This window comes from Prionailurus bengalensis, chromosome D2, assembly GCF_016509475.1.
Source record: "Prionailurus bengalensis isolate Pbe53 chromosome D2, Fcat_Pben_1.1_paternal_pri, whole genome shotgun sequence".
In the NCBI taxonomy this organism is placed as follows: Eukaryota; Metazoa; Chordata; class Mammalia; order Carnivora; family Felidae; genus Prionailurus; species Prionailurus bengalensis.
In genome coordinates, this window is record NC_057351.1 from 75,765,446 (window position 1) to 75,790,097 (window position 24,652).

General features: G+C 40.6%; 1 protein-coding gene across 2 annotated transcripts in view; it reads right to left on the reverse strand.

Moving 5' to 3' along the window:
• The window catches only part of LOC122493315 (minichromosome maintenance complex binding protein), a 48,159-nt gene extending 24,218 nt beyond the window's left edge, over nt 1-23,941 (reverse strand). The window contains exons 1-5 of one of the 2 annotated variants that reach the window (XM_043597707.1): nt 23,588-23,941; nt 4,528-4,613; nt 3,553-3,693; nt 3,382-3,423; nt 761-862 (exon numbers count right to left, since the gene is read on the reverse strand). In XM_043597707.1, the coding sequence (XP_043453642.1) occupies nt 761-862; nt 3,382-3,423; nt 3,553-3,693; nt 4,528-4,613; nt 23,588-23,645 (429 nt within the window). In that variant the 5' untranslated portion in view covers nt 23,646-23,941. The remainder of the gene's footprint in view (nt 1-760; nt 863-3,381; nt 3,424-3,552; nt 3,694-4,527; nt 4,614-23,587) is intronic. The other variant, XM_043597706.1, reaches the window with a different exon arrangement.
• Between the last annotated feature and the right edge of the window lie 711 nt (nt 23,942-24,652).

Genomic DNA, 24,652 nt, shown 5'->3' on the forward strand with positions numbered 1-24,652 from the left:
GTGGCGGGGCAGAGAGAGCGAGCGAGAATATACTAAGCAGGCTCTGCACTGCGAGCACCAGAGCCTGGACTTGGGGTTCAAACTCATGAACTGTGAGATCAAGCCCTGAAATGAATGAAATCAAGAGTCAGACACTTAACTGACTAAGCCACTCAGGTGCCCCAACAGTATTTCACTATAGGAATATACCATAATTTTATGATTTCTCCACAATGAATAGTTGGGTTGTTTTATAAGCTTTCTTATTTAGGACAAATGAAAAACACCTCATTAAAATAAAGCCAACCTCTGTAAATGAAGAACAATTTTTTCCCGGCTAACTTCATTGGCATAAAAAGATGAAGTTTCTAAAAACTCAAAATGTAATTGTTTTTTATTTTATTTTTAAATGTATTTATTTTGAGAGAAAGAGTGGGTGTGTGTGAACAAGGTGGGGGGGAGGGAGGGAGGGGAGGGGAGGGATGGGGAGGAGAGGGGGAGAAGAGAGAGGGAGAGGAAGAAGGAGAGGGGGAGAAAGAGAGAGAGAGAGAGAGAGAGAGAGAGAGAGAGAGAGAGAGAGAATATATCCCAAGCAGGCTCCACACTGTCAGTGCAGAGGTGGATTCGTGGCTTGAACTCACACACTATGGGATCATGACCTGAGTGGAAATCAAGAGGTGGACACTTAACCAACTGAGCTGCCCAGGTACCCCTAATTGTGGTCTTTTCAATTAATAATCAGGAACCATTGAATATGGAAGAAACTTCAGATAAAGGATATTTCTTTTACCCACGTAGATTCCCCAGGCACTGGAACACAATAGAAAGTTTGTCTTTCCAATGTGGTAGTTCGTGGAGAGTTTAAATCAACTTCTTGTTGAGGCTGTGATGTACACAAAAAGTATATTTAAAATTTTACTAAGAAAAACAAAAACAAAAATTTTAATTAGCAAGTCACTTTTTTCATGTTATTTATAAAATCATTGTAAATATTACACATTAAGAGCTAAAAAACAAATACCAAATCCAAACTGTCATTTTTTAAAAAGGAAAATGGACATAAAATCATTTCACATGCAATGAATATACTAGCTTCCCTCAAATCCATAATACACAGCACCCTGTTACAAAATTAAATCTTTTTTAATAAACAGGATACATGGTACTTCCATTGTCTCTTTCATAGAAAATGATCAGAATCAGCCTACAAAACAGGAACTTAATGAAATATTCATTAGGAGGTAACTGAGATGAGATTGGAATCAGATATTATTCCCTAAAAGAGGCATGTTCTCTATTTCAAATACACTTAGAAAATCCTAAGAGGTAAGAAAGAACCCAGGATGTAATAGTAAAATGTTACTTTAATGAGTACATACTTTTATAGTACAAAAAAAATTCTTAGAAGTAAAAAAAATATATATATTCCATTTTGTAAGGAAAAAAACAAGGGCCCAAGGACCCACAAACCCAAGAGACATCAAGTGTGAGCCTTAGCCAATATGTACAACCTGGGCTTTCTGCGTGTTGCTTTCTTCCCAGGCCCCAAGTTTTCCTAGTTTGGTGCTTTTACTTATGACCTTTAGCAAAACAATAGAAACTATTTGCCTTCGGAAGTGTCACACGTGGACAGACACATCATCTTTTTTATTTTCCTATTTCCAGATGCTGAGATTTGGTAATCTATTGTGATGTTGCATTTTGTGTACTGGACAAAACTGTGTATTTATTAATACATTAGGCTAATGTGCCTTAGGATTCCTCAAAAAAGGGAGGCAGCAAGCATTTATAAAGTTAACTCATTCGATTTGGCACCACGTTTTACTCCCACATTTTACTTTGTAGAAACACTGTAAAAGAAAAAAAGACGTCGGGAGACCTGGTTCATCATGTGTTAAGACGAACAAATCCATCTTTCTTGGGTCCCCCTAAATAACTGTAGGAAGATACATTTTTGTTGAATGTAATCTTCACGACAGCCTTCCAAATTAGGGCTGTTCTGTTCAGACTGGCCCCTGAACTAGAACACTTTATTCAGCCAGGCACAGCTTCTACTGTGAATTAACGGCTGGTATGAGGGTTATAAATCAATCTCTTAAGGTTCGAGTAAGCAGGAGTCAGACTCCCAAAATATAAAAAGCCCTACATAATCTGATTAAATTAAGATTCTGGATCAGCAAACCAGAGAACTAGACCCTAGAATAGAGGTAACACCTTTCTACGTAAGCACCTGCCTGATCAATCTCCACCTATGATACCTGTTTTTTTCCCCAACAATAAAATTACCATCAATTTCAATAGAACCACATGAAAAACACATAAAAAGTAAAATATGGGAGATATTTTTGCTTTTATCAGAAAAGCAATTTTTAAAAAACTGCAGATACACTGTAGGTCCTCTCTATAACTGCTTTCCTAGTAAGTTTCTACCTCATGACAATCCCTTTCCCAAACATAATCCTGACTGGTGTTCTCTGCCTTCTGGCCTTTCCCATGATATGTAAGAGAGCTTCCATTGCCTTTTTTTATCAAAGAAAGCTTAAGTTTATTAAAAACATTTTTCCTCCTACAAAAAGGTGACAGGATTTAATGAAATTTAATTAAGCAAGTGTTAAGTCCTAAATTAATCTTCCACTTTTATTTTAAAATAACTTATCATAACCTGTAATTTTTTAACCAAGTATAGAGATATTAGGAAAAGGAATTAATTTTGTTATTTATAGTACTCCACCTTCTAAGAGATTTTTAGAAGATCAAAAATACATCCATACCAGAGAAACTCAAATAAAAGATAAATAAAACATTCATGTGACTTCTTAGAACTTACTTACACACAAGATAAATACATTTAAGATCAACCAAAGGAAATAACTTTGCTGCTTACGAAAAAATTCGTATTGGGCCACCTGGGTGGCTCAGTTGGTTTGAGCGTTTGACTCTTAATTTTGGCTCAGGTTATGATCTCATGGTTTGTGAGTCCCACATCGGGCTCTCCACTGTCGCACAGAGCCTGCTTTGGATCCTCTGTCCACCCCCCTCTCTCTGCCCCACACCCCCTTGTGTTCTCTCTCTCTCTCAAAAATAAACATTTAAGAAAAAAAAATTTTGGGGGCGCCTGGGTGGCGCAGTTGGTTAAGCGTCCGACTTCAGCCAGGTCACGATCTCGCGATCCGTGAGTTCGAGCCCCGCGTCGGGCTCTGGGCTGATGGCTCAGAGCCTGGAGCCTGTTTCCGATTCTGTGTCTCCCTCTCTCTCTGCCCCTCCCCCATTCATGCTCTGTCTCTCTCTGTCCCAAAAATAAATAAAAACGTTGAAAAAAAAAAAATTAAAAAAAAAAAAATAAAGAAAAAAAAGAAAAAAAATTTTTACTAAAAATGTTTTATACATCTTAAGGATACATACCCCACACTCTGCTACATCTCTGTATTTTCCAAAATGAAGGACCTATGATCCAAAACAAAGAATAACAGTATCATTTCAGTATATCTGAATCAAAACCACCAGAAACAACAAGGATAAGATTAACACCACTAATTACAAACAGAAAGTTTCATGAAAAAAAGCAATACATACACGTGCTTTTGTGTTTCGGTTAACCGTTTCGTAAACTCCCATGTAAAACTCAGGGTCAAACATATCCTGAATCATGCAGCGAAACTTCACAAAACTGTTAGGTTTCAAGTAATGAAGGGGAACTTCATTCAATGATGGCACCTTAAAGGAAAACAAGTCAATACTCCTATCTGTAAAACATTAAGCACATATACAGAAACTATATATCCAGACCCAAACTGCAACACACACACACACACACACACACACACACACACACACACCCCAAACCCCATTAGGAAGCCAATGATCTCAACAGTTAACATAAGTGCTGGGCATAAAAGTACTGAGTTCTTCCTAGTTTGTATAATGACATTGGACTCTAATGTAAACTTCACAAGTAGCAGAAAGGCATTTGCCTTACTGAGCTCTTCTCTTAAAACGAGTACATCCCAGGGACACCTGAGTAGCTCAGTTGGTTAAGCACCTGACTTCGACTCAGGTCATGATCTTGCAGTTTGTGAGTTAGAGCCCACATCAGGTTCTGTGCTGACAGCTCAGAGCCTGGAGCCTACTTCGGATTCTGTGTCTCCCTCTCTCTCTGCCCCTCCCCTGCTTGTACTCTGTCTCTCATCTCTCTCGAAAATAAATAAACATTAAAAACAACCTAGTACATGCCAATTCTTTTTAAATGAAAGCAATAAAACAAAGATAATAGAGACTCACACCTTTTTTTTTTTTTTTTTTTTTGGTCTTAGAGAGTAATATGGTCAGTTACTGCCACCTAGAGGCACCAACATAGAAGCACCGAATTGCTCGACGTTTCAGTTGAAAGAGGGCAAAATCTTTTAATACATATACACTTAGAAGACAGGGCACATTAATGTATACATATAGTATATATATAACGTGTATATATAGTTTAAAATTTTACGTGGATTACCACTCTACAGAGAGAACCTGGAAGTCAGCTCAACCCAGCAGCAATAAACTTACCCATTTCGGAGCGTTATTTTCCTTCAGCTTTTCCTTAAAATATTCAATTACTTTCTTCTCCCAGTCAGGATTAACTCCATTTTGGGCTGGAAAAAAAAAAAAGGCACTTTTCACAGCTACATGTACAAGATTACAATACGTAACAACAGACTCTGGTCAGGTGTGGCACTTCGCGTTCAGGTGCAGCCCTGCACTGGGCACCCGGGGGGGGGGGGGGCTGCCCTCCAGGGGGTTGGGTGTCACAAGGAAGGGCATGGTGACCTCGTGCAGGCTCTCAGGAGCCAACACCCTAGCCGAGAACACCACAGAACGAGGCCTAAAGCTATGCAAAGCAGCATATGAACCATCATTTGTAAAGCACGATGTTCTTTGAAAACATTTTTATACAGATTTTTTTCCCTTACAGCTATCCTGAAATAAAAAGAGGATGTTCTTTAAAAAAAAAAAAAATTAATTTGGGAGTAATTTCAAACTTTCCAAAAAATCACATGAACAGTACAAAGAATACCTCTGTCTTTGCTCCATTTATCTGCTCTCATAGTTTTCTGACCCGATTTAGATTAAATTACACACATCCATACACTTTTGCCTTTAGATATTTCAATATGCATTTCCTAAGAATAGAGAGATTATTTTATATAACTAGCAGTACTGTTACCAATCTCAGGAAATTCAAAACTAATGCTTTTTACCTAACCCACCATTCATATTCCAATACTATCCTTTATTGCACTTTTTCCTCTTCGGTACATGAGCCAGTCTAGGATCACATACTGACTGCTTTTAGCTATCATGTCTCTTTAATCTTCAATCTGGAACAGTTCCTCAATCTTTATTTTTTATGACATTCATATTTAAGAAGAATACAAACCCTAGATAAAAATATAGAATGCTTCTCACTTTGGGTTTGTCTAATGTTCTCTTATGATTAGATTGCAGGTGTGCACTATCAGACTATTCCCTAAGCGATGCTGTGTCCTTGTAATGGTATCATCTAGAGACAAATGTCCACCTTCCCCTCACTGATGATGTTCACTTTAACCACCCAGTCAAAAGGATAGCCAATCTCTCCACAGTACAGTTACTTTTTTCCCCTTTGCAACTGTTAAGTAATCTGCAGGAGGCACTTCAAGAGCATGCAAATAATTATTACAAATCTTGCCCCACCCCCAGATTTAGCATCCATTGACAACTCTTACAATGATGACTGTAAAATGAAGAGAAAGGTGTTTCTAATGTCATGTTAAAGAGAAGAGGGGTGCCTGGGTGGTTGGTTCAGTTGGTTGAGCGGCTGACTTCGGCTCAGGTTATGATCTCACAGTTTGTGAGTTCGAGCCCTGCGTCAGGCTCCATGCTGACAGCTCGGGGCCTGGAGCCAGCTTCTGATTCTGCATCTCCCACCCCCCCCCACCCCCCGCCCCTCCACTGCTCACTCTCTGTCTCTCTCTCACAAAAATAAATAAACATTAAAAAAAAATGTTTCTTAAAGAGAAGAAAACCGGGGTACCTGGCTGGCTCAGTTAGTGGAGCAACTCCTGATCTTGGGGTTGTAAATTTGAACCCCACGTTGCACGTAGAGATTACCTAAAAATAAAATCTTAGGGGTGTCTGGGAGGCTCAGTCAGTTAAGTGTATGACTTCGGCTCAGGTCATGGTCTCGCGGTTCACTGAGTTCAAGCCCCACTGACAGCTCAAGCCCTGGAGCCTGCTTCACATTCTGTGCCTAACCTCTCTCTCTAACCCCTCCCCCGCTTGCACTCTCTCACTCTCTCCAAAATAAATAAACATTAAAAATAAAAATAAAATGAAATCTTAAAAAAAAAGAAAAAGAAAAGAAAACCACGGCTTTGAAAAAAATTACAGCATTTGGCCAAGACCAAAGTGAATTATTGACAGAATTAGGAATTATCTGCTTGGGGAGAACCAGCAAACCACATAGCTAGCCAATACTTCCACCATTTATATTCATCACACAGGTGCTACGGTGCCGTGAAGTAAAGGAAGGAACTATTTGTGACGAGCTGATTCTGTTAGAAATATTCATAAAATTCCACTAACACCATGCTCAGCAGGGCTTCCAAACACTTTCATTTAATTGAGCCAAGTCTAATTCTGAAAAAAGGAGGGAGGAATAAACTCCTGAGGTGATTCAGATGTGCAACGAGGGTTAAATCCACCGGGAAACTGGTCCTCAGCGCGTGCCCGGACCACCATCATTAGAATCACCTGAGTAGTTGTTAAAAATCCAAAATTTCCAGCCCATTCCAGACCTACTGAATCAGAAATTCTGGAGCTGAGGCCTAGCAATCTGCGTTTTAAAATGCCTAAATGGCTTTGCGGGCCCGTCCCTTCCCACTGGCTGTCCCCCCCCTTGGAGCAGCCACGGCCCGTGGCCGGAACGGCAGGACCCTGAAGTCCCACTTCCACGAGGACCACAGTGGCGCGTGCCTTGCGGTTCAACCAGCCAGCTTGGAAGATCCACAGACCAAAGGCCTGGTGCCTCACCCGCACCCTGCGCCTGGACCCCTCCTGGACCCTTCCAGCCCACAGCGAGGTGCCCTCTGCTGCGGCGTCACACCCAAGTGCGAGCCGGCAGGGCCTTCAGCTCAGAAGAGTCTCGAGAGGCCGGCGTCCACAAGGAGGCGGTATGAACCAGTGATCTCGGTGGAATCCAAGAGGGCAGAACCAGTCTGCAGAGTGCTGCAGGCCGGCGTGCCGTGGTGGCGGCACCGCTCCCAGCCCATCCTCCTTCCCGGACGCCCTCGGCCCGAACTTCAGCTCAGGTTATGATCTCCCAGTTTGTGAGTTCGAGCCCTGTGTCCGGCTCTGTGCTGACAGCTCGGGGCCTGGAGCCAGCTTCCGGTTCCGTGTCTCCCTCTCTCTCTCTCTCTCTCTGCCCCTCTCCGGGATGGCTCTCCGGAAGACCTCAAATCGGTCAAACCCAGCTGACAGGACCGGTCATGCCCATATGGAATGTCTGCAAGGAGGAAGTCAGAGTCACAACAGAGGAGGAGGAGAACTGCAGCCAGTGTTTACACGGCCGGTGCCAACGCTGGACTCTGATGCCCCGGCAGAAAGGGCCAAGGAGGCCGTGGAACGAGATGTCGAGAAGACAAAAATAAAGTGCTGTTGGTAAATCGCGATAAAAAAAATAATACACAAATAAAATGCCCTCTAAGTGAATCTGATGCATACTAAAGAGAGCTGCTGTTGTACTAGAGGAGTGCCGATAAAGGATTACCAAAATGGACAATAAATAAGTAAATAAGAATGGGCATTTTTGCTTTCAGTGAAAATGGATGTTTAAAGAAAAGGCTGATACACAGCCATGACAGCCACAGCAACGTTGCTATTCTGACTGCATCTGAGTAAGAAACATGACATGCTGGGGGGTGAGGGGAGGAGGGCGGCTCGTCAGTGGAGCATGCAACTCATGACCTTACAGTGGTTGAGTTCAAACCCCAAATTGGGTGTGGAGTTTACTTTTAAAAAAAAAAATAAAAAAGAAAGTTATACAAACAAGACCATGCCACCTAACAGATGATGAAGCCAGATATATATGCATGGCACATTATTTTCCCCTTATCTCTCTGACATTCTTAGTGGTGTCTTTTAAGGAGAAGTCCAATTTGCCAAGTTTTTTTTTCTTTCATAGTAACTGACCCCCAACGTCATGAAGATATTCTACATTTTTTATTTTCCATACTTAGGTCTGTAAACCCACATCAAATTAATGTTTTTGTTTATATTGTGACATAGGGGTTGAGGCTCATTTTCTCCCCAAAAAGATATCCACTTGTTCCAACATTAAAAGGCTTTCTTTTTAGCATTGAATTGCTTTGGCACTTGTATCAAAAATCAACTCACTGTACTTAATGTTAGTTTATTTCCACACTCTGCTATGTTACACTGATCTATTTATCTTTATGCTGTCTTAATACTATATTCGTTACTGTCTTAACCATTATGGCTCGGTCTTAAGTCTTAAAAATCAAGTAGTTAAGTTCTTCAAATTTGTCTTGATTATTGTCATCCTTAACATGTCTATGTAATTGTGAGGACCAGCTTATGGACTTCTGTGTCAGGTCTGCTGAAATTTTGATTAGGGTTGTGTTGAACTTACAGATAATTTGAGGAGAACTGACATCTTAACAGAGTCGAGACAGAATAAGGGAGCCTACACGTGGATTCCTCCAGACTTCATCTGTGTCTTTTTCCCTTACGATCCAGCTGTGTATCTTTACTATCCTGCTGTAATAAATCTTGGCCTTGAATAAAACTATACATGGAGTCACATTAAGTCCTTCTAGTGAGTCTCTCAAGATAGAAGTGGTCTTGGGAACCCTAACACATGAGTACATCAATAGTTCATTTCTATTGATTGCTGAATAGTATTCCACAGTATAGCTGAATGACAATTTGTTTCTCCATTTACCCGCTGAAGGACATTTAGATTGTCTCCAAGTTTAACAACTATGAACAAAACAACTAAACATTTGTGTAGCGGTTTTTGTGTACACATAGGCTTTCATTTCTCTAAGTAAAAACCTGGGAATGGGACAGTTGGGTATACGGTAAATGTACAGTTAAGATTCCACCTCTTTTCCAGAGTGGCTGTACCATTTTGCATTCTTACCAGCAATGTATAAAAGATCAAGTTCTTTGTATCCTTGCCAGCATTTGGTACTGTCACTATGTTTTCCAATTTTAGCTGTTCTAATAGGTGTGTAACATCTCATCATGGTTCAGATTTGCATTTCCCTAGTGGCTAATGATGCTGAATTGGTGAGGCATCTATTTAATCTTTGGCCCTTTTTAAAACTGGGTTAATTACCATTGTGCTTTCTTTATACATTCTGGATACAAATCTCATCTATGGTTTTCACATATATTCTAGTTAATGGCTTATCTTTCCATTCTAATAGTATTTTTTTGCAGAAGTTTTTAGTTTTGATGGTTATCAAATTTTTGTTTCATGCATTGTGTCTTTGGTGTATGTCTAAGATCTCACTGCCAAACCCTGGGTCACAAAGATCTTCTACTTACGTCTAAAAGTTTTATATTTTTACAGTCTTAAATTTTATACTTAGAACTGTGACACATTTTGAGTTAATTTTTGTATAAGGTATGAGATTTAAAGGTTTTAAATGTGTTCCCACATTTATGTTGAAAATATCCTTTTCCATGAATTATCTTTGTACTCTGTCAAACAATGAGAGCAACAAGAATGAACCTTACAAACATTATGCTAGGTGAAATAACCTAGACACAAAAGGACAAATATTGTAGGATTCCACTCACATGAGGTACCAAGAATAGACAAAATCACAGAGACAAAAATTAGAACAGAGGCTTTTGTAGGGGAGACACATGAAAGAGGGGGAGCTGATGGTTATTTTACCTTGGGGTGAGTATGAATATGTGGAGTGGTAGGCAGAATAATGCCTCCCCCTTCCCCAAGATGGCCACATCCTAATCCCCAGAAACTGAATATATTACATGACAAAGGGGAATTTAGGTAGAAGATAGAATTGAGGTTGATCATCAGCTGACCTTAAAGCAGAGAGATTATCCATGTGCATCCAATATAATCACAAGGGTCCTTAACATGGAAGAGGGAGACAGAAGTCTTCAGAGCGAGGAGAAAAGAACTCGAAAGGAGCCATGAGCCAAGAAATGTTGGCAGACTCCAGAAGCTGGAAAACAATAAGGAAATAGATTTTCCCCTAGAGCCTCCAGAAAGGAATTCTGTCCTGTTGACAACTTGATTGTCCCATCATTCTGGCCTCCAGAACTGTAAGATAATAAGTTTATACTGTTTTAAGCCCTTAGTTTGTGGTGATTTGTCACGGTAAAAATAGGAAATACAGTTCTTTGAAGAACTGCTCCATTCAGTTGTTGAATTTATGTCCTTAGAGTTATCTTGTATCCTTTCCATGTCCATACAGTCTGTGGTGGTAGCTCTTCTTTCATTCCTGGTACTAGTAATTTGTGTCTTTTTTTTTTTTTTTTTTTTTTTCTCCTTTGCTAGTCTGCCTATAGGCTTATGTATTTTACTGATCTTTTTAAAAAAATAAACAGCTTTGGGTTTCACTGATTTTCTCTTTTTTCTTATTTTCAATTTCATTCATTTCTGCCTTACCTTTATTAGTTCCTTTCTTCTATTTGACTTGGGTTTATTTTGCTCTTCTAGTTTTAAGACAGAAGCTTAAATTATTGATTTGAGATCTACTCTTCTGATAAGTGCACTTAATGCCTCTTAGCACATCTTTGGCTGTATCCCACAAATTTTGATATGCTGTGTTTTCATTTTCATTTAGTTCAAAATATTTTAAAATTCCCCTAGAGACTTTTTGATCCATGGATTATTTAGAAATATTATTTCCACAACTTTGAATCTTCTTGTCATCTGTTACTGATTTTTAATCTGACTTCATTATGGCTGGAGAACATAGTTGATGATTTCAACTCTTTAAGATTTGTTAATATTTGTTTATAATCCAGAATATGGCTTATCTTGGTGAATGTTCTATGCACACTCAGAAAAAATGTATGTTCTGATGTTGGTGGAGCATTCTACAAATGTCAATTACATTTATTTGGTTGATGGTGTTGTGCAGTGTTTCTAAATCCTTGTTTTTTTTTTTAACATTTATTTATTTTTGAGAAAGAGAGAGAGAGCACGTGCATGTGTACACACAAGCAGGGGAGGGGCAGAGAGGGGGACAGAGGATCCAAAATGGGCTCTATGCTGACAGCAGCGAGTCCAATGTAGGGCTCAAACTCACAAACCATGAGATCATAACCTGAGCTAAAGTTGGATGCTTAACTGAGCCACCCAGGTGCCCCAATCCTTGCTTATCTTCTATTCGCTTGTTCTGTAGAATACTAAAAGAGAAATGGTAAAATCTCCACTTATAATTATATAATTACAAATTTCTCTATTTCTCCTTCCAGTTCCAGGAGTTTTTACTTCCTGCATTCTGAAGCTCTGCTGTTAGGTGCATTTACATGTAGGGCCTCTTAGTGAACTGTTTCATCATTATGTGATGAATCTCTTGTTCTCTTCTCACACAATATTTCTTAAAAATATTTTTAAATTTAAAATGAAGAATCCGCTAAAGAGGAAGACCTAAGGTCTAAGAAACAACAGAATTAACTCATGAATGCAATGGGGGGGAAAAAAAGTCCAAGCATCATAATTAAGCAACAAACCTAAAAAGCAACTAGCACAAATGAGAGGAATAATTCAAAAGGGAAGTTGAGGCACCTGGGTGGCTCAGTTGAGTAAGCGTCCAACTCTTGATTTTGGCTCAGGTGATGATCTCATAGTTTGTGAGTTCAAGCCCCGCATCTGGCTCTGGCTGCTTGGGATTCTCTCTTTCCCTCTCTCTCAAAATAAATAAAATTTTAAAAACGAAGAAGTTGAAGAACATCCACAAAGATATCATAGTTCTTTCTTAGTGAATAATATGAATGAGATGCTGGAAGAACTTATTGAATATGATGTCAAATTTCTGTTCAATAAGGAAATGCAAGAATACAAATATAAGTAAATTAAGTTTTAACATAGTACTGCTCAAGGAAGTGTGTATGTACCTGACAGCATAGCCTCAAAATACATAAAGCAACAACTTTCAGAACTAAGGAGGAAAGACTAAACAGAAATCACAAAGACTTGACACAGCCCTCTCAGAAACGTAAATCAAGCATGAAACACAGAATTAAATACACAGCAGGTATGAAGATAGTAAGCTCTCTAATAAATAAAAATATCCAGAGTACATTTTTAGCATGTGACATTTACAAAAAGTTCTACGTACTAGTCACAGAGGAAGCCTCAACAGATGCCAGGTGTATGTTCTCTGTCCAAAATGTGACAAGATAAGAACTCAGTACAAAAGGGAAGCTTAATACATGAGCACCCTTATGTCTATAATGATTTTTAAAAACAGAGAAGCCCATGATAATAAATAATCCATAATTTAGAGAGGACTTTATAGGGAGTAATTATGAAATTCTCCCAGACGGATAACAAAGAAAGCTGTGCAGCTTAATGTCTGTGGGTTACTAAGGTGGTTTTTATGAAGTTATAGATTCGAATATGCTTATCAAGTACAAAGAAAGAATGGAAATAGATGAGCTTATTACTTTTCAACTTAAGAAGCTTTTAGAAGAGAAAATCCAAAGAATAAGAAAAATAATAAATAAAATGGAGAAAAATACTAATACAAATCATTAATGTTAAGATAGCTAAATTTTTTGGCAAGCCAGTTCAGAACAAAGAAAACCCAAAGAACAAAATCATACAAATAAAAACAAGACACAGAACACAATACTAAAAGGAAAGAATATAGGTAGAACAAAATGAAAAAAGGGAAAATGCTATAGATGACAGAAATACTAAAAACTATGCAAAATATTATGAACTATAAACAGATTTGAAAATCCAGGCAAAAGATAAATTTCTGAAAGAATATGAACTGCCAAAACTGCCACAAGATTGGCAGGCAGAGCTCTTCTGGTTATCACTATCTGGTCAAAGAACATTGTATGTCTAATATTGCACGAGAGAAAAACTGCTGATCTTTCCTCTCAATCCCATGAAGTCCCAAGTCCAGAAAATTATGCACTTTCAAGCCAAGCTGTTCACAAAAGATAAAGATGCAAAACTCCCATATAAACTATTAACTGAATCCAGTGGAGTATTCAAAAAGAAATCATGATCACGCAGTACTTATCCCAATAATACAAAAGTAGTTTATGACCAGAAAACCTAAGAGTATAATTTATGGCATTAAAAGATTAAAGAAAAAATATAACCATCTCAGGGGATAGAAAACTAGGCACCTGATAAAGTGCAAAACCTATTTCATGATGAAAAATGATAAATTATGGCTTGATAGTAAACTTTGGAGTATAAGAGAAATCTTTTGACCTTGATTCTTGAAACACTGTCCTGAAAGCAAAATAATTTAATGACAGGATTTTACTTCCTCCCCTACTGGTCCAAACACCCTAGTAGATTCTGTAGGGAAAGCTATTATACAATCATAATAACATAAATGTTACTCACTGGCTTTTGACCTTTATAATACGATCAGACAAAGCACTAGAGCACTGTAAACTTTGGTGCCACATTTGTGGCACAATGACTGACAAAAATTGGGTACAAGCAATGGAGGGTTGTATAGACACTATTTCCTCATCTTATGAAATGGAAGCTCTGAAATGGTATCTAAAGTTACTGGAGAGAAAAAACAACTTTAGAATATGCCTCTACATTCAAAAGGAAAGCAACTGAAGAATTAAAAATAAGTGAAAAACCAGAAGCTTCACACTAAGATAGGAACAAGGAACAATGATGGCCCTCTCACCATTTTCAACACTGTACTAGAAGCCATAACTAATACATTAAGACAAAAAAAAAAGAAAAGAAAAGAAAAGAAAAGAAAAGAAAAGAAAAGGTATACTGGCCAAGAAGGAAAAAATCAAAGTGTTCACAGAAGACATGTTTCTACATAGAAAATCCGAAGGAATCAACAAAAAGAAAAACCCGCCTGGAACTAATAAGCAATTATAGCAAGATTGCAAAATGCAAGGTTAGTATACAGAAGTCAATCATATTCCTACATATTATCAATGAACAAGTGGAATTTGAAATTAAAAACACAGAACCATTCACATTAGCATCCCCAAAACGAAATTCTTGTATATAAATCTAACAAAATATGTGTAAGATCTGTATGAGGAAAGCTATAAAAGCCTGATGAAAGAAACTCAAGAACTACATAAATGGGGAAATATTCCACATTCATGGCTAGGAAGACTCAATATTGTCAAGATTCTTCTCAATCAAGACTCAGCTAAGTGCATTTGTTTGGACAGTAAATCTCTCAGTGGTCCAGAACAGTCCAAAGTTTCTTAGGGCAGTGAGTATCCCCCAATCCCTGTGTGGCACTCTAGAGCCCTACATGCATACAACAGATTTTAAATAAACACCACAGTGATTGTAAAGATGAAGAGACAGAACTTGAGTTATTTCAACTCTATCTTCTATGAGACAACTTGGGAGTGTGTTTAATATTTAAAACAGTGCAAAATGAGAGGCATAGGAAGCGCAAATTTTAGCTCACACGTATATATTGCACTGAATTTAGTATTTAATACTAAAATATATTCTTATCAAACTGTTATTCGCTTTATAACTAAAGAATGAATCAAGAAAATATATTAACAGGGGCGCCTGGGGGACTCAGTTGTGTAAGTGACTGACTCTTAATTTAGGCTCAGGTCATGATCTCATGATGGTAGATCGAGCCCCTGCATCTAACTCCGCGTGGGCCTCAGTGCTAACCATGGAGCCTACTTAGGATTCTCTCTCTCCCTCTGCCCTTCTCTCCTGCTGGTGTGTGTGCTCTCTCTAGGAAAGGGAAAAGGAAAAGAAAAGGAAAGGAAGAGGAAGGGAAAGAAAAGGAAAGGAAAGGAAAAGAAAAAACGTTAACAATGACAAAAAATACATTAACATCAGGGGCACGATTTTGGGAACTGCCTAACTTGTGTCTTTTGTAGTTGCTTGTTTTATTAGAATTCACTTATTTATTTAATGAAATTTATTGTCAAATTGGTTTCCACACAACACCCAGTGCTCATCCCAACAGGTGCCCTCCTCAATGCCCATCACCCACTTTCCCCACCCCTCATCAACCCTCAGTTTGTTCTCAGTATTTAAGAGTCTCTTATGGTTTGCCTCCTTCCCTCTCTGTTACTCCCCCCCCTCTCTCCCCCTGGTCTTCTGTTGAGTTTCTCAGAATCCACATATGAGTGAAAACATATGGTATCTGTCTTTCTCTGCCTGACTTATTTCAGTTAGCATAACACTCTCCAGTTTCCATCCACGTTGCTACAAATGACCAGATTTCATTCTTTGCCATTGCCAAGTAGTTGGAATTCACTTATTAATTATCAATTGTTTCTTTTTTGTCCTGTAGGAACTTGGGAAGTTATTCAAAGAATTACACAATTAAAACAAAATTCTTCCAATCTCATGTGCCATACCAACATGAAACAACATCATTACAGTGAAACTCAACAAAAAAATTCTAAAATCAGTGGCGGGGGGGTGCGTTGCGTACAGAAGAAGGCGATAGAAGCAATAAGCAGAACTATACTATTTTGAAATACATAATACTTTAAGCTTCATTTCATGATTATTACTGAAAATCATTCAGCAGTTAAAAAAAAAAAAAGTAAATATTTTAAAAAATGACTCAGGGAGCCAAAAACCCAGTATGGTTCAGAAGTTAAGAAGCAGTGTGGCTCTAGAGTCTGTAATCTTAACTATACTCTATTATCAAAAGAACTAAAAGAGTCAATGCAATCCCTACCAAAATGCCCACTGCCTATCTTTGCAAAAATGGGCGATATGATTCTAAATTTATATGGAAATGCAAGGGACTCTAACGAGCCAAAACTATATAAAAAAGAACAAAGTTGAAGGATTCACACTTCCTGATTTAAAAACACTGCAAAGTTAATCACGGCAATGTGGTACTGGCATGAGGATAAACATATAGACCAACGGAACTGGGAGTTCAGAGATAAAGCTACACATCTATGGTCCAGTGATTTTGACAAAGGTGTCATTCAATGGCAACCATTCAGTGGGCAGAACAGACTATTCAAAAAACAGTGCGGGAGTTTCCAGGTTGGCAAATGCATCCACTGCTGGGAGGTAGCTATCACACTCCAGTTCCCTGGAGACAAAAGCACGAGGTACTATTCCAGATCTCACCCTATGCACCTTTTCATCTGGCTGTCCATCTGAATACTTTATAGTATCTTTTATAATAAACTGGAAAATGTAAAAAATAAGCCAAAAACAAATGATACCGGGACAACTGGATATCCATGTGCAAAAGAATGAATTTCGATCCCTACCTCATACCTTATACAAAATTTAATTCAAAATGAATCAAACACCTAAATCTAAGAGCTAAAACTCTGAAACTCTTAGAAAGAACATAGGTATAAATTTTTACATCTGGCATTAGACAATGGATTCTGCAATATGGCAATCAAAGGGAAGACATAAATTGGACTTCATCAAATTAAAAATTTGAACATATACAAATAGAATGTTATGAAAGTTTTTCTGTGCTTTCTGTTCCTCTACATAAACTATGGTGTATTATGCACAAAAAATTAAAAGCTTACATTGAAATGCATTACACCAAGAAAGTGAAGACAATCCACAAAATGGCAGAAATATTTGCAAATCACATATATCTGGTAAGTCTAGTATGCAGAATATACAAAGAACTCAAATCTCAACAATAAAAAGACAAAACCCAGCTAAAAAATTTGCAAAGGATTTGAATACACATTTCTTCAGAGAAAATACACAAATGGCCAATATGCATATTAAAATATGCTATTATCATTAGTCATTAGAGAAATGCAAATCAAAACCACAAGAAGTTATCACTTCACACCCACTAGGATGGCTATAACTAATAAAACAAAATAACAAATGTTAGATGTAAGAAACTGGAAACCTGACACATTGCTGGTGAAAATGTAAAATGGTACAGCCACTTTGGACAATAGTTTGGCAATTCCTCAAACAATTAAACATAAAAGTGACACCGGAGCGCCTGGGTGGCTCAGTTGGTTAAGCGGCTGACTTCGGCTCAGGTCATGATCTCACGGTCCATGAGTTCGAGCCCCGCGTCGGGTTCTGTGCTGACAGCTCAGAGCCTGGAGCCTGTTTCAGATTCTGTGTCTCCCTCTCCCTCTGACCCTCCCCTGCTCATGCTCTGTCTCTCTCCGTCTCAAAAATAAATAAACGTTAAAAAAAAAAAAATTAAAAAAAACAAACAAACAAACAAAAGTGACACCTGGGTGGCTCAGTCAGTTAAGCATCCAACTCTTGATTTTGGCTCAGGTCATGATCTCACGGTTTGTGAGTTCAAGCCACATATCGGGCTCCCAACTGATTATGCGAAGCCTGCTTGGGATTCTCTCTCTCCCTCTCTCTCTCTGCCCCTCCAGTCCTCATGAGTGTGCACTTTCTCTCTCTCTCTCTCTCTCTCAAAATAAACCTAAAACACACACACACACACACACACACACATATATATGTATATATACATCAAGATAAATTACCATTATGAGTAGGCAAGCCTATTCCTAGGTATATCCCAAAAGAAGTGAAAACACAAAAATCTGTACACTGATATTTACAGCAGCACGCTTCACAATAGCCAAGAAGTGGAAACAACCCAAGGGTCCATCCACGAATGAACGAATAAACATGTGGTATATCCGTGCAGTGGAATATTATCTTCAGTCATAAGAAGGAATACAGTGCTGATACATGCCACTGCATGGTTGAACCTTGAAAATATTAAGCTATGTGAAAAGCCAGACACAGTAGCCCACATGTATTATTCCATTTATACAAATGTCCAGAATAGGTAAATCATAAAAAGAAGTAGACTGACTGACAGAGAATGGAGAAGGGGGCAATTGGGAGTGATTGCTAATAGGTACAGCGTTTCTTTTTGGAATGATGGAAATGATAGTGGTGATGGCTGCATACCACTGTGAATATACTAAAAACCATTGAAGTATACATACCTAAATGATTAATTTCATGTCTGTGAGTTAGATCTCAATAAAAAAAAAAAAAAACAAAAATAAAGGCACTAAAAGTAGGATCACAAGTGGTTACTTCAGTGGGAAAAGGGCATCCTTCTACTTATTACCATGTTTCTTAAAATCACGTGTGATCTATTATTTAAAAATGCATACATACATATCTACACCTTTTGCCACAGGTGCCCAATCCACTCTTCTTCTCTGAGAACTTGCCCCATTGTTGAGGTGTGGAACTCAAAAGTCAGGACTGTCCTATATAACTCTGTGCCCTGGACACAGCTTGTTAGTGCACTGGTGGACTCCTGACGCCATGCTGGACCAATCAGATTCTCTAACCCTGGAATCTGAGATTAAGATAAAGATGCTAACTAGTGTGGAACTGAGACCAAGTGAATTTGGGAGCTGTGGAGTAGAGACAGATAAAGTTCGTGTGCAGAGATGAATATAGCCTAAGAAGAAAATCTGAGAAGAGCTGCTTAGATTCCTGCCAGCTTTCCAGTTCCAGATTCCACTCTTGGGACGCCAAGACATCCTCCCTATCTTTGGGTTCCATAGCCTTGTAATAAATGCCTTTTTTCAGTGGCCTACCAAGGTCAGGATGATAGGAGAGATCCAAGATGGGTACAAACAAGAGGGGATGAACTGTCTGTCCAGAATCGTGGTGACAATAAAAAAGCAAACTTTTAGTCAATTTTATTATTGCTTTAAATTCTTTAAAATGCTAGTGACCAAATACTTCTCCCTGCCCTCCTCCACATAACACTGCTCTTTTAGTCTAGTTCTGGTTGTTGGATATAACCACAGTACTTTGAATATAACCAATAATAATGATCTTGACCCAACCAACAATCTAAAAACAGTGAAAGAGGGGCGCCTGGGTGGCTCAGTCGGTTGAGCATCCAACTTCAGCTCGGGTCATCTTCTCATGGTTCGTGGGTTGTCCAGCTCTGTGCTAACAGCTCAGAGCCTGCAGCCTGCTTCAGATTCTGTCTCTGGCTCTCTCTGCCCCTCCCCCATTTATGCTCTGTCTCTAAAAGAAACAAACACTAAAAAAACTTTTTTTAATAAAAACAGTTAAAGAAACCGGTCAATAAGCATTCCTACGTTTTCCAAAATTGAAGAGTTATTAATTCAGGGAAGGAAAAAAATTTTTAATGGTGTTTTAAATTTTTTCCTTATTCTTTTTTGAGAGCAAGAGTATGTGCAAGTGGGGGAGGAGCAGAGGAGGAAGGAAAGAGAGAATCCCAAGCAGGCTCCGTGCTCAGCACGGAGCCCAATGTGGGGCTCGATCCCACGACTGTGAGATCATGACATGAGCCAAAACCAAGGGTCTGACACTTATCTGAGCCACCCACGCACCCCTAAAGTATTTTAATTTAAATAGCTATACCCAACATGTGGCTCAAACTTATGACCCCAAGATCAAGAGTAGAACGCTCCTTTGACTGAACCAGTCAGCTGCCCTAAGAAAATTTATTTTATCTATTTTTTCTAACCAACAGATCTAGAAATCTTGTCTTACGAGTCTTCGTTTAAATAAAGCAAATTCCACTTCAACAGCTACCACTCAAGGATGAGAATGAGTGGTTGAAAATGGAGATAGGCTACAACAGAAGTCCTCTCATTTATTTCATGGTTGTCTGAGAGCTGAGTGCATCATGCTTCCCGTGGATGGCTCCACCAATGTTCATTCTTCCTGGTGCTTGCTGGAGCCACCTGTGTGGGTATAGTCATACCAGAGGAGAACACCATTCAACAGAAACTGAGGCAGCAGAGGACAGGAATGAGTATAGCTAGTCTTTCAGTGTTAATGTGGTACAGTGGAGAGGACCTGAGTGAAGGAAGAAAAAAATTTCTTTTAAATAAAAACTGATTAAGAGAAAAAAAAAAGTATACCAAAATTGTTTTTAATTATTATTCCTGCCTTTGTTTAAAGGAAGCAATTTGATATGGATCACTAAATAATCATTGTAGGGACTTAGCCATTAGCACTATACACATAACAGAGGCCAACAAAGATAATGCTGAAGTATTCCTAAATCATAATTTAAAGCTTTGGATCTCAATGTCCTGTACATAAAATCTTTAAGAAACTCCAAGTGAAACATTAATGACACTTTATGAGGGCTTACAGGAAAAAATGTGCATTTTTAAAAAAATGTGCAATTAGAACATGGCAGATACAAATTAAAGTACAGATTGATTCGCAAAGATGAATTATGACCCAGGTAGTTATGATTGGCCACTCACAGAATTTCAAAGTTTCCTATCCAAATGAAGAAGAATCAGGACTTGCATGTGAACGTAGCTCATACCTGGTATGATCATGAATTCTCTGAATCAGTAGGAGGTCCGCCAGGACTGTCCTATGTCTGAGACCTGCGCTCACAGTAACCACCCCAATTCACACCATTTCTGATTGATTCATCAGTCTTTCCACTGCCTCTGACACATGTTCACTGAGCATTTTCACTGTGCAAGGTGCATTCCAGGCAATGAAGATATACTGGTGAATAAGTCAGAGACAGGCCCTGAATGTGCTGAGAAAAAATATAGCATAGGAACCCAAGAAACAAGTACTTTCAACAACTTGCTTTACATATGTGAAAATTAACAAAGGGAAACCTCACTAAAGTGGACTTGGGAGGCTGAAAGGGGGAGCTCTATCACTCAATGTTAATTACAAGAAGAATTATCAATTAAAGATCCCTAACAAAAAAAATCTTTAACAGGTAAGTATCAATTACAGGCCCCAACAGAGAGAGATGTACATTGCATCTCCTACAAGGTATCTACTATCCCTGCAACTCAGCCAGTGAGAAACCAGCATCACCCTGAACCTTTTTCTCCAATGGGCTTCCCTTCAAAATAACCCGTCCCAACTTCCTCCTCCTTTATAAAGTTCCTCTCCTTTGTTTGTGGGACTTGTCTATGGTTTGCCTTAGCTTGCATGCATGTCCCGCACTGTAATTCTCTGTTATTTCCCAGTAAACCCATTCTCACTGGTAAAATAACTGGCAGTTTTATTTTTAGGGTTAACGTATACTAATTTCCAGGACACAAAGGATCCTGCAGTAACCGGAGCAAGGGGTACTTAACTTAGGTTTCCAAAAGAAGATTTAGCCAGGAAAGTACAAGTGGAATGAGGAGGGGGCCAGGCAAAGGAAAGAGCTGAGATGCAGAAGGTCTAGAGGCAAGGTCCAAAATTAAAGAACTGAAAGAGGGTTCAGTAGGAGAGGGAATGTAGTGATAAGGTGAGGTCTGAGAACTAGGTAGGGGTGGAGCCAAGAAAGGCCTCATAAACCACAACAGTCATTTCTCTAACTGGCTGAAAAATCAATTTGAAACAATTTACTACAAAACCAAAAAGAGTCTACAAGTTTAACACCCGACCTACTTCTCACAGAAACATACCTGTAATGCTGTTATTACAAAGGTACTCCACATATTCATGGCAGTAGGAAAATACAGTAAAAACATATACTTCAGAACAGCTTCTACAAAAAAATTATGGCTATAAAGCAGTATTATTTTCTTCTCTATAAAACAATCTATATGGGGAAATAAGACATTCTGTAGGGAAACATTTCAACAAGATCCAGGTGCCCATAGCAACTTACAAAATTTACAAAATACTGTAAAGCCAGTATTTTTATCCGAATTATACCCTTTCTGTACTATAATGAGATGTGTCCCTTAGGATCATACACATAGGAAACAAAACATGACAAATACTTTCAAAACTACATCAAATATAAAGTCATCTTATTTATCCAGCAAGACCAGGATGTGGGAAATTTACTAAATATCCATAACTGGAACTTTGCCCTTAAGCACCAAAACTTTTTTTTTCTAAGTTTATTTATTTTTGAGAGAGAGAGAGGACAATCGGGGTAGGGGTTTGGGTAGGGGTAGAGAGAGAGAGAATCCCAAACAGTCTCTGCACCATCAGCGCAGAGCCTGATGCGGGGCTTAAACTCATGAACCGTTACATCATGACATGAGCTGAAACCAAGGGTTGGACACTTAACCGACTGAGCGACCCAGGTGCCCCAAAACGTTTCACTTTTGATGGATTTTCCCTAAGAAGTACCTATGCATTTACAGCGACCTAAACCAACTGTGCAATTTAATCTTCACTCCACATTTTGGAGCCATTATTTTGGACGTCAATTATGGGTTCCAGTAATGTGAACATCAATTACTAGGATTTAGTGGAGGACTATATGTCCCTTCCTCAAAGCACCCATATGGATATAGTAAAAAAAAAAAAAAGAAAGAAAAAGAAAAAAATTTAGTTTTAGACTTCTTTATCAGGTTGTCAGTGTTCACGGACTCAGTCCTGATGCCTACACAGGCCTTCTAATTTACTGCTTCTAGTTTCAGCCTGGGAAACCAGAAAACTAAACTAGTTCAAATTATAGGGAAAATGAATAAAGAGTTGCTGATTCCCTCCTACAAGAAATACGTGCATTTTACGCCACTGGTTTTGGCTGCTGGAGACTAGCTTCTAGATCAAGGCGTTCTCACTAACACCCGCCTGGTGTTTTAAATGAGCTAAGGCCACTCACTGCTAAGCTACCTCCAGGTGCCACAATCTAACAGTGATTTCTGGTTTGCCTCCACCACTCGTAAGTGCAAAAAGAACGGGGAGGGGGGTTAAAATGCCCAGTTAACCGCAAACAAGCCTCAATTTTCCTCCATGGATGCTTAGCAGAAAAGTAGCGTTAACAAGAACTACAACTAAAATTTACTAAGCTGGTCTGCAGCATTCAAAGCCCTTTTCTACGTAGGAACTCAGCTGAGTTCAACATTTCTTGCTAGCTCTGGCACGAAAGCAGACGTGTACTAAAAAGGCTTTAAAGTCATAACAGAAAAAATTAAGCTGTCACCCCTAATCTTATCGCGAAAAGGGAGGATGTGTGTAATACAGTAGTTAGAGCCAACTTCTGCTGCGAGCGAGCACTCCCCCGACACACCGGAAGTTTTGAAATATCCTGCAGGCTTCCCATAGGCAAAGTGCTTTTCCTCGCCCCGTCTCGGCGGGCCCCCCGAAGGTTCAAGGACCCCTCCGCGAAGCGTCAAACGCGGGGCGCGGGTCCCCGGTGCGCCACGGAGGGGAGCGAGGCCGGCAATCACGGCCGGTCGCCGGCTCCTCGCCGCGTAACCTTGGCCGCTCGCGAATCACGAATCGGGCAGGTGGGAGGCACCTGCGGCCGGCCGGGGAAGCCGCGGCCCGGGCTCGGGCACGGGCCCTGGCACGGGGGTGTCTCCGCGCAGGCCTGGCCGGCCACGCCAGCCTCCGGGGGAGCCCCGCGTGGGGCCGCGCGGCGGGGCCGGGCCCCGGGCTCGGCAAACTCAGCGGCCCGCCCAGCCCGCCCCCGGCGCCGCCACTCACCGAAGAAACCTTGCACGATCCCGAGCGGGTGGCTGAGCCAATCCTCCCCACAGGGCATCTCGCCGACGGGCCGGGGCCGGCGCGGCCCGGCGTCCCGCGCCGCGGTTCCTCCTCGGGGGCTCGGCCGCTCTTCGCCCGCGCCCTCCCACGCACGGCGAGCCTCGGGGCGCGGGCCGCCCGGCCTGCCCGCGCCTCAGGGGACGGCGGCTGTGGCGGCGGCAGCCAAGGAGCAGCTGGCCACGGGCAGGCGGCGCGTGCGGGCCCCCAGCCTCCACTTCGCACAATGGCGGGAAATAGGCGCCGCCGACCGCGCTGCCTGCGACCTGGGTGGAGCTCGCGCGAGGAGGGGCGGCGGGAGCGCGCGGCGCGGCCCCGAGGGCGGGAGGAGGGGCGGCGGGAGCGCGGGGGTGGGGCGGGGTGGAGCCAGGACGCGGCGGCGACGCGGCGGCGGGGCGGCCGCCATCTTGGAGATGGGCAAAGGAAGGGCACGCAGGGCTGGTGGGTGGAAAGGCTTCTAGGCTGAGCCTTGCGTATCGCGTTTTGTCACGCTGTGCTAGTGTGAAGGGGGAAGTTCCCGAGGTCCGGTTTATTAATTCGTAATACGAGCCCTTGCACAGGCTGGAGGGCGCAGCAGCCCAAAAGCACAAGCCCAAGGAGACCTTCGGGTCCTCTCTGGGCAAAATTAGTGGGCAAAACAGCCCTGGGGTGTCGGTCCATCCCCTCTTGGTGCTAGTTTTGTTTTGTTTTGTTTTGCTCCTTTCTGTGGCGCCCTGCCTGAAACACCCATACAGTGACTCCCTCAGCTGCATAAAGTCTGATCCCACTGGGGGAGGTATGCATTTGGATAGGGGGTACTTTGAAAACTCACAAGCGCCCTTTGCTGGATCTCTGGCACTGTGGTAGAGTGACGAGTTCATAATTTGAGAGGCAAGCTCCTCACTGTGGAAACGTACCTGTCTGCCTCTGCCTAGAAGCTGGAAACAACCAGGGAGCTTTGGCAGGTTCCTGCAGAAGGCGTGTACAGACATACCTTCGAAATGCTGCCCCTTTGTGCCACACCATCTC